At 42.0% G+C, this 10,156-nt stretch overlaps 3 protein-coding genes across 4 annotated transcripts; all 3 read left to right on the top strand.

The window, feature by feature from the left end:
• Positions 1-688: 688 nt before the first annotated feature.
• Positions 689-2,683, top strand: rhoh (ras homolog family member H). The gene is made up of 2 exons (XM_085912391.1): positions 689-858; positions 1,437-2,683. Exon 2 carries the CDS (start codon positions 1,623-1,625, stop codon positions 2,190-2,192), a length of 570 nt encoding a protein of 189 aa, XP_085768517.1. The 5' UTR covers positions 689-858; positions 1,437-1,622; the 3' UTR covers positions 2,193-2,683.
• Positions 2,684-4,430: 1,747 nt separating this feature from the next.
• On the top strand, positions 4,431-6,980 carry chrna9a (cholinergic receptor, nicotinic, alpha 9a). 2 transcript variants are annotated; one of them, XM_085912382.1, is made up of 8 exons: positions 4,431-4,476; positions 4,573-4,718; positions 5,077-5,231; positions 5,355-5,535; positions 5,682-6,033; positions 6,124-6,419; positions 6,486-6,701; positions 6,810-6,980. In XM_085912382.1, the coding sequence occupies exons 1-8, from the start codon at positions 4,431-4,433 to the stop codon at positions 6,978-6,980; spliced, it is 1,563 nt and encodes a 520-aa protein (XP_085768508.1). The 2 variants fall into 2 exon arrangements, with proteins under 2 accessions (XP_085768508.1, XP_085768507.1); XM_085912381.1 differs by having other exon boundaries at positions 6,124-6,701.
• A 536-nt stretch (positions 6,981-7,516) lies between these two features.
• LOC147056963 (uncharacterized) lies at positions 7,517-10,022 on the top strand. The gene is made up of 2 exons (XM_085912319.1): positions 7,517-7,830; positions 7,912-10,022. Exons 1-2 carry the CDS (start codon positions 7,659-7,661, stop codon positions 9,309-9,311), a joined length of 1,572 nt encoding a protein of 523 aa, XP_085768445.1. The 5' UTR covers positions 7,517-7,658; the 3' UTR covers positions 9,312-10,022.
• The last annotated feature ends 134 nt before the right edge of the window (positions 10,023-10,156 follow it).

The following is a 10,156-nucleotide window of genomic DNA, read 5'->3' as shown; positions in this document are numbered from 1 at the left end:
GTACTGACTTAGAGCCAACGGCAGAGAAGCTGTTAAAATCCTATTTGTGTGTGTGTGAGAGAAATTATTTTGACCTAATTTCTTATCTGACAAAAACCTGGCATTAAAACGGGTTGTGTAGACTTATAGACGATATAGTTGAAAGAAAATAACCGTTATTGAAATCATTTTTCCCAGGTTTACCGGTCGGTCCACATGCAATGTTTCGTGTTGACACAAATGAACAGAAAATTATAATCAGACAAAGAGCATTGAAAGCACATTTTGTGTCAGATATAAGTGCACGAAGCCAGTTATAATATGTAAAATATTGAAATATATATAAATATAAATATGCATAAAACATTTAAATATAGTATTATGATTAATGTATTGTCTGGATTGGTCTTTACTAATGCTCACCACATAACCAATTTATTGTTGTTATTATTATTATTATTATTATCATCATTTATTTATTTATTTAATTATTTATTACAATTCATGAGTCTTTGATTTTTTTTTTATTAATTGCTGTTGCATTGTTTTCTCAAATTTGAGACCAAAAATTGAAACGCAGAAATATGAACATGTGAAATGTCACTGCTGTGAGGGGGATGTGTGACCCTCCTCTCACCAACAAGCGGATGTGCTGCTCTTGCCTTCTTTTTTCAGTGGCTGACAAGTGTTAAAATATCCAGTAGACAGAAAGGCACACTTTTTAAGCGCCGTCTTCCTTTCGGGAGAATCAGTTAGTAAGTAAATAAATTGGTATAAGTAAACAGCAAACTTTTCAGAGCCCTCAATGAAAGACATCCTGCTATCTACAAAAAAGAAAGCCAGCCAGCAACTGGCAAGACTTCAAAACGACGGAGAAAGGTATGTTTTTAAAATACATATATATTCCTTTCGATTAATTTTTTTGGGGGGGTAAAACAAATTGTGATACGTAATTCAGTCAGCTCAGAAACGAAGTGAGTTTTAAATTCATTACCCCTGTCACAACTACATTAAAAGTTTGATCTGGCAAAGAAACTCTTACACGTTTGTACTAGTTCCTTCTTAAATGTTAAATTCAATAACAGATTTAGAATAAAAATAAAATATATAATAATACTAAGGATTACAAATTGTAATACAGCAAGAAAAACAGCTAGCATATCATACAGTCAAGGTCACAACAAAGGTGACTTCATCGTCAACTTACCAAAAGTGTTAGCTGGTTAACAGGCCTCACGCTTATATAAGATTTAAGTCTTTACTTTTATTTTTAAGAACTTTACAACTTTATATTCTGATTACTTTTATTTTCCTCTATTATTATGACTGTAATACTCTTGGCTAAAGTACTCATGATTTGTTTAAAACGTCTGTGACATAAATGGGCAGGGATCTGACCTTTGACACTGGGCAAGACGTATGATTTACCGACAGTTTCCTCTTCATGTCTTCCTCAGAACACCTATCATCTGGCCTTTTCTCACCTGTTGACAAACCACAGAGCCAACAAGGTTCACGTTATAAAGACAAAAAAGACACCTCGGAAATTTCCTAAAGGAGAAAACACGCGTTACATTTAAAAAGGATGGACGGACATACGTGCCTTTGACAACCTTGAGGCGTCGTCCTTCCGCAGAACAGAAATGTCTGTCAAATGTGTTTTGGTCGGCGACTGCGCGGTGGGAAAGACGGCCCTCCTGGTCAGCTTCACTTCAGCAACCTTCCTTGACGTCTACAAGCCCACAGTGTTCAACAACACCGGAGCGGAGGTCTACATGGACGGTGCTTTGATCAGTCTGGGCCTGTGGGACACGGCGGGCCTCGACAACTTCAGGCAGATCCGACCTCGATCCTACCAACAGGCCGACGTGGTGCTCGTGTGCTACTCTGTGGCCAACCGCAATTCTCTAGCAAACGTGCAGAGTAAGTGGATGCCCGAGATTCGGGAGAACTTACCCACGGTGCCGGTGCTGTTGGTGGGCACCCAGACGGACCTGCGGGAGTCGGGTACGCATCGGGGCAACTGCATCTCTGCGGCAGAGGGGAGGCGTGTGGCTCAGGAGGTACACGCCAAAGGCTACTTGGAGTGTTCGTCCTTGACCAAACGAGGGGTCCAACAAGTTTTCGAGTGCGCCGTGCGGACCGCCATCACCCACAACAGGAGGCAGGCCAGGCGGCGCATGTTCAGCCTGAACCAGTGCAAAGTCTTTTGACCTTTTATTGGGAACGCTTTCAAATTTTCAAAACTTCAAGGACAGATGAGTTCATACCAAGACCAAATCAGTTTTTTTACATCTTGAAATTTTTTATCATTACATTATCAGTATATGCAGTATTTTTTTTTTTTTTTTTTTTTTTTACATTTTATTCAAAAGGTTTCAATTTGATTTCAAGGAATATTCCTTTTTTTCTGATGGGCTAGGAGTTAACACAGAATTGAGTTTGTGTTATGATATATACATTTACGATATTGTTAGACTGTCACTGATTGGTGCATTCATTTTGCCCCACTCGTGTAATAAGTTTGATCCTGCGCCACTGAAAATACAAACACAATATACAATCTTCATCTGTCAGAAATCTAGAAAAAAGTGAGCATTATTAATAGTCTTATAGTTGAAATATATTGTCATCAATGTACTTTTGAATGTGCCTTGAAGTTATTTAAATTCATCAAAATTCATTTTTTCAGTTATTAAAACGATAACAGTCGGCCGCGGTCTCTTCTTGTTACTGACATTCTGCTCCGACACACTGTGTCTCACCGCAATGTCTTATCCTCCGGTCTCAAAGTACATGCACACACACACACACACACACACACACACACACACACACACACACACACACACACACACACACACACACACACACACACACACACACTAAAGTTCACACAGGTAGCGTAATGAGCAAATGGAAGTCAATTACCACTTTTCCGTTTTTGTTGAAAATAAAGTCAAAGCACAACCATCTTAAATTCCGCCATGCATTTTAATGCTTAGATGCTAAGTGAAGAGGTTTGGATGGACTCACTTGAGCTTCTACTTTATATTACTCACAGGTATCAATAGTTTCTAAATGATGTGTCGTATATTTCCGGGCCTAATTTAGTCTGTTTCATTTAATTCTTCTGAAGCATGACTCTTTTGAATGAAATCTATGAGACAAACGTCATAACGTAAAAAAAATTGAAGGAATGACCCATGAGAAGTGATACGCTTTTCATTTATATTGAGATCCCAAATCTGTTGTAAAGACATAAAATCGAACGAGAGCCAAAGAAATTGTCACCACTCAAGACACACTCCTGATGTGCGCATCCTTAGAACCCACAAGCCCGCAACATTCGTTTTCATACACGTGCGTGCACACACACAGGAAACACCTGGCTGGGATATGCAAGCAGCATTTCTTACTGACATCGACCTTATTTGCAGTTTGTGGAGGGATCCATCTCAATCTACTCGAGTATAGTATCAATATACTGAAAAGGCTGTTAATAAACAGACATTAGATATAAAAGCATTCCCACAAACTAAAAATCAACAGCCCGTGTGCACCAGACATGCTGAAAGTGAGAAAATTTGACAGTTTTATTTTATGATATTTAACATCTATTTTTTTAACATCTATTTTCCCACACACAGTGGCAATAATAAATGCCTGAAATCAATGTGCATTACATCCATTTGCTTTATTTCACTACTTATTTTTATACTGGCCTCTGTAGTCCACAGAACCTGCAACAGATTATCTATTTTGTTAGATTATTTCCTAATCATGTTAAAATTAGTATTTGAAAGTCAACTAGCACCTTTAAGAGGCCTTTCCTTCTGATTACTTACATGACAAACTCTATTCTTCTGATTACTGTGCTTTTGTCATAGACTCCCCACTGTGAGTTGAAATCTAATCCTGGATCTGTGTTTAGTCCATTGGTGTGTATGACATGTGTCACATGCTCCCTGATATGTGTGCTGTTCCTGACTGACCTGGCACACACAGGGTCAGCGTGCATGCGTGTGTGTGTGTGTGACACTGATGTATGCCATTGTATTTCCTCAGCATGTCACACAGCTGGTTGTGTGCATGTACACGAGTGACTTATGCAGCGAGCGTCCCGTTTCACATACTGTCTGCGATATGTGATCGCGCCATTGTACCCTGTGGGGGGGGGGGGGGGTTGTGTGTGTGTGTGTGTGTGTGTGTGTCATCTCCTGTTACAGAGCAGCCATCACACACATATATGCACACGGAGGCAAACTAACAACTAGTGAAGCATTGACGCTATGACGAGTCGTTCTCAGCCTGCGCAGGACAGAACGGACTTCAGAGAAGACTGATGTTTAATTTGTGCTTTAACTGAACGGTTTCACTGTCTTTGCGGTTGGTTGTCCAGTGGTTATATATATATATATGGTTCAAGTCACGTCCTCATCTTGTTGAAAATGAAACAGGCGGCACTGATTGTTTGGATCAGTCTTCTCGTGCAAGGTCAGTTTTGCATGTTGGACCCTGTTTGACTTGAGCAGAGTGAAACTTTCTTGTTTCTTAGTCTTCCTATTCTTGTTCCATCCCCTTGTCCATCAGTGTGTCAAGGGGCCGGGGGACATTACGCTCGCAAACTTCTGAATGACTTGATGGAGAACTACTCCAATGCTTTGAGGCCTGTAGGAGACACTGACAAAGCCCTCAATGTCTCCCTTCAGATCACGCTGTCCCAGATTAAAGATATGGTGAGTGCAAAGGAAATGACCTGTATTCAGTGCTTAAAGCCTGACCGAGAGCATCATTGACTCATTTGATAAGTGCACACTTACTCAACTTCAAATGAAAACTCACCAGTATCAAAATAATAGACATTGGCCAAAAGACTGAAAAATGTAGTTGCAATTAAATTGATCATTTTCATTTTAAATTGGAATTTATTTAACATCATTGCTCTTGGATAATACAGTAATGTGTGTGATACAAATGTACAGTTAAATTCAAAACTATGGACAGTGGCAAACAGCTTGTAAATTTTTTTATAAATATACCTCAATATTTGCAATATTTGATTATTTTATTCCAATTTTCTTTGTGCTTGTGTAGGATGAGCGAAATCAGGTGCTAACCACATACCTGTGGATCAGACAAGTGTGGCACGATGCCTACCTTAAGTGGAACAAGGAGGACTACGACGACCTGGAGATGATCAACATTCCGAGTGACCTGGTTTGGAAGCCTGACATCGTCCTCTATAACAAGTTAGCAAACACAAAATCACCATATGTATGCCGATCACTTCCCTTACCTCAATGCGCAGAACGTCGTTATCGTTCTCAAAAGCAGCAGGATCTCCATCTGACTTGGGTCCCATATGTGTTCAGAGCAGATGAGGAGTCGTCAGGTCCGTCCAACACCAACGTGAAGCTGCGTTACAACGGGGAGATTGTCTGGGACTCCCCAGCCATCACGAAGAGCACGTGCGTGGTGGACGTTTCCTACTTCCCTTTTGACTGGCAGCAGTGCAACCTCACCTTTGGCTCATGGACTTACAATGGGAACCAGGTGTGGAAAAGCAGGTGAAAAGTAGGAACGCAAATTGTTCCAATGAGTTGGAAGCATCGAGAATAATCCACAATGTCAACCGATCAGGAGAAAGATTCTGGATTATTCTGGTCTTTTCTTTTCATTCAGTTGTGCATTCCACACAGGTTGCCGTTAGCTTGGGGATGGACAGTGGCGACCTGTCTGACTTTGTGGAGAACGTGGAGTGGGAATGTCACGGCATGCCGGCGGTGAGGAACGTCATGATGTACGGCTGCTGTTCGGATCCATACACCGAAGTCACTTACACCTTGCTGCTGAAGCGCCGTTCCTCCTTCTACATCTTCAATCTGCTCCTGCCTTGCTTCCTCATCTCCTTCCTGGCACCATTGGGCTTCTACCTCCCGGCTGACTCCGGGGAGAAGGTGTCGCTGGGGGTCACCGTGCTGCTCGCGCTCACCGTGTTCCAGCTGCTGGTGGCCGAGAGCATGCCGCCAGCGGAAAGCATGCCCTATATAGGTTAGTAGTTGCATTCCAGATGATCCACAAAAACATGTCAGATTGTAGGTCCAACACCCCTCTATCTACAAATGCCTTCCTTTTTTCCAGGGAAGTACTACATTGCCACCATGATCATGATCACAGCTTCTACCTCTCTCACCATCTTCATTATGAACATCCATTTCTGTGGAGCTGAGGCCAAGCCAGTCCCTCACTGGGCTAAAGTCCTCATCATAGACTACATGTCCAAAATCTTTTTTGTCTATGAAGTAGGGGAGAATTGTACCACTCCAGAGTGTGAGAAAAGCCCTCTGTACCCCGACGAAACCGTGAGTGACACAAGCTTGGACCCCGACATCCACCACCTTGGCAGCGACTCGTATAAACACAACAATGGCCACAGCGTCCATCATCATCATCACAGCCAACATTGCAAAAAACAGGCCCATGTCAAATTAAACAACAAACAGCATTACAAAAAACACGCCCATCGACCAGAGGGGAAGGGAGAGGTCGCACAGCACTACCACCATCACATCACAAATGATGAGGACTACAAGGCAGCTCCTCATGCTTCATACCTCCAGCATTTAAACGGAGGACTCAAGGAGCAGATCCTCTATCCCGAGGAGAAACATCAGATTCCCGCCTGCCCGTGCAGCTGCCCCTGCCTCCAACACAATCAGGTACAAGAGCTAACTGAGCTACAATAACGCGTCAGTTTGATCGCCAATGATGCTTGGACTTTTCACACTGTCACATCGCCGCTGTCCATTTGTATGACACGACTTTAGGTGGTGAAGAACATCCAGTACATGGCCAATTGCTTTCGTGAGCAGAGGACTACTTGCATCAAGGCTGCGGAGTGGAAGAAGGTTGCCAAGGTGATGGATCGATTTTTCATGTGGATCTTCTTCATCATGGTGTTCCTCATGAGCATCCTGATTATCGCCAAGGCATCCTGACAGTTTGTTTTCAACGCTAATCCTCAATTATCCCCCCTGAGTCACCTAATTCTCATCTTAGAGGTGGAATGAATTGGAACTGTCTGTCTACAGTACAATGAAAGGTGTTTCATATGTCAGTATTGTTCGGTCGCTGTTTGCATGTCGTCACTTTGTTTACTGTGCTTTGGACACATAAGACCTGAAAGGATCATTAAAACAATTTAGGTTACAGCAAGAAGCTGCGTGGACTCTCCATTATTGATGATTTGAAAGAGAGCCATTCAGCGATAGGCGTGACAATTCTTAAGCTCAGTGGGTATTTCACTCAGATTGTTTCACATTTTTTACTCTGTCATCCTGGAGTTGTGCATCCTTGTCGCTAATGTCGCAAGATATTAACAAATGGTCAACAACAACAAAAAAAAGAAATATATTGTAATAATACATCCGGATAAAGATGAAGGCACCCTGGTGCTTTGTAGATCAGCAACCAATCACCTTGGCTTTACAAATAAAAAATAAAATAAATAAATAAATAAACCGACCCGTGGACTTTGATCACAATGACCGCAGTCGAGTCATGCAACTTCTCATCATAGTGTTATTCCCCCAATGGTCCTGGAGCTGTAATCTGAATGATAAGAAACACAAGGCTGACAAGACTTTTGAGACAATCTTGCTCAAGATGTTTGAGTCATGCTGATGACAGCAGGTCAAAAGGGGTTTCTTGTGTCACTGACCCTACACACCCACATTAAGAAAAACCCAACCTACAGGGAACGTGTTGTTGCTCTTCATTCGTGTCGGCGAGCAACCAGAAACAACATGTCTTCCTCTAGCAAGCAACTGTGCTCCAAGACAAGAACAGGTAAGTATTGTGTCAACTATCTTCCTCAATTTAAACAACTAAAAAAAAAAAACACACTTTCCAAATGGATTCCAAATCTAGGTGGAAAGTCATGTTCCTCCTTGTCAGAGATCAGACTGGTTCTGCTGGGGAAGACCGGCAGTGGAAAAAGCTCCACTGGCAACTTTATCCTGGGCCGTAAACTCTTTGATGCAAAAGTCAGCAGCTGTTCCATCACCCTTCGATCCCGGATGGCCTGTGGAGAAATCTGCGGTAAGCACTTGGTGCTCTTGGACACTCCGGGAATTCTGGACACTTCGCGGACTCTGCAGGAGGTGCAGAGAGAGTTGAGGAAGTCTGTTAGTCTCCTCTTCCCAGGTCCGCATATCTTTCTCCTCATTGTTCGGATTTCACGGATAACTCAGGAGGAGAAAGAAGCGGTGCGCCAGTTTAAGCAGGCCCTTGGTTCGCATGCTCTACAATTGTCCATTGTGGTTTTTACCCATGGAGACTGTCTGGAAGATGGAGTTTCTGTGAAGCAGTGCATGATAGACATGTGCCCATACCTGGAGGACCTGGTGACAGAATGTGGCGGGAGGTACTGTGTCTTCAACAACCAAAGCTCCGGGAGCAAGGAGAAGACATCCGAGCTGCTTGCCATTGTGGACCGTATGATGAAGGATAATGGAGGAACCTGCTACACCAGTAAGATGCTCCAGAAAGCAGAGGAGGATCTGGTTGGCATGCAGTGGGAGGAGCGGCGCTTGCTGAGACACAAAGAGAAACAGCTCAAAATGAAACACGAGGAACATATGAAAATGAGGTATGAAAGAGAGCTTGAGAGACTTCAGCAAAAAAGTGGAAGCGCGATTCAGGAGATGGCAAGACCGATGCCAATGCAGACGGAGGAGGCGGAGAGGAGAGAAGATCTCAAAGACAGAGTGGAAGAAGTTCCCGAAATACTCGAGGAAGCAGCCGGCAGGGAGAATAATCTTGGACAAGGTACGGAAGAGATGGTGAAAATACATAATGAGGAAAATGAAAAGAAAGAAATTGCCATCAGACAGACAGAAGAAATAAAAAGAGAAGCTATGCAGGAAGAGCAGGATAAACTCTTTTCGAATTCAGAGGAGCGGGACAAGGAGGAAAAAAAGCAGAAGAAGCAAATGAAGGATTTGCTCAAACACCAGAGTGAGGATGACTGGGCGACACAAAGGGAAAAACTACGAAAAGACAAAATAAATATTGAATCCCTCATGCGGCAGCTCAAACTCTTCAAGGTGAAGACAGATGAGTATAAACGCAGAGAAGCGAACCTCAAGAGGCAATTGGAGCGGAGAGAAGCGTGTTCCGTGTGTTCTTCACGGCCGAGCAACGCGATCATCAGGAGGAAACGAGAGGACAGCACTGTGATGCATGTGACTGGATTTGTGCAGGAGATGGGACTCATAGGGCTCAATGCATCCTTACAGGTCGCCAGGAATTCTTGTTGTATACAGTAATAGCTCAACATTCTGTTTCTTGATGAAATGGCAACCTGAATTTTTTGTTGTTGTTGTTCATTTAAAACCTTTGATTAAAGATTGATCGTCATGAAAAGGATCAATACAAAGATTTAGGAAAATGTGATAAACTGACGCTGACCACGCAGTAGATAACAACGGAGTGCCTTTGTTCCATCAGTGGCTCAATTTGCAACTGTAAATCGATTGTTATATTTTTAGCCAAACCTAGTTAGCTAGCCTGCAACCTAAAAAAATAAATAAAAAATCTTTCCAGCCACAATTGCTAATTTACAAAGCAGTTTGCTGGTGTTATTCAAGTTTCCAAATGTTATGTATTTTTGTGTTTAGGCTACTATCGTGTTGAGATTGTTGGATTTATGTCTCACAGCAAGTATGCGCTCAAATTTCTGTCATATAATGTGAGCCTGCTATATTTAATAAATGGTTAACTTTCCCTGAAGTGTCTCTGTTATGTAGACCCAACACAAGATTGGGCCATAGGGTCCAGAAACCTGCTTGCCCATATTTTCATCATTTTTTAACCACATTCTATATTGTTGGTTATTTTTGTGTTGTTGTTCATTCAAATTTGTCAGCTTTGATAATGACTTCTCTTTGGTGTATCAAATTGAATCTTTGTTTTATTTTTACTTAGATGGCCTTTATGATGTAAGTGTGCTGGAAAAATACAATGTAAAGGAACCTATGATGAGGATAATAAAGTTTCAAATATATATATATCTTTTAAACTGATATGATTTGGTTAACTTTTGCATACACGGTATGTCCACATAAATGTTTTAATCTCATAAAAACCTTTGTAATCGTACTACAAATCCAGA

The sequence above is a fragment of the Syngnathus leptorhynchus genome, chromosome 5, assembly GCF_054491065.1.
Source record: "Syngnathus leptorhynchus isolate UIUO chromosome 5, UIUO_Slep, whole genome shotgun sequence".
Taxonomy (NCBI): Eukaryota; Metazoa; Chordata; class Actinopteri; order Syngnathiformes; family Syngnathidae; genus Syngnathus; species Syngnathus leptorhynchus.
This window is presented reverse-complemented; position numbering and strand designations above follow the sequence as displayed.

What these genes read in the sequence shown, in the direction of transcription:
- LOC147056963 (XM_085912319.1), top strand. Translation starts at nt 7,659, where the DNA reads ATGCTGATGACAGCAGGTCAAAAGGGGTTTCTTGTGTCACTGACCCTA. An exon ending in GTGCTCCAAGACAAGAACAG is followed by an intron (nt 7,831 to 7,911) that starts GTAAGTATTGTG and finishes TTCCAAATCTAG; the next exon opens with GTGGAAAGTCATGTTCCTCC.
- chrna9a (XM_085912381.1), top strand. Translation starts at nt 4,431, where the DNA reads ATGAAACAGGCGGCACTGATTGTTTGGATCAGTCTTCTCGTGCAAG. An exon ending in TGTCCCAGATTAAAGATATG is followed by an intron (nt 4,719 to 5,076) that starts GTGAGTGCAAAG and finishes GTGCTTGTGTAG; the next exon opens with GATGAGCGAAATCAGGTGCT. An exon ending in GACATCGTCCTCTATAACAA is followed by an intron (nt 5,232 to 5,354) that starts GTTAGCAAACAC and finishes ATATGTGTTCAG; the next exon opens with AGCAGATGAGGAGTCGTCAG.
- rhoh (XM_085912391.1), top strand. Translation starts at nt 1,623, where the DNA reads ATGTCTGTCAAATGTGTTTTGGTCGGCGACTGCGCGGTGGGAAAGACG.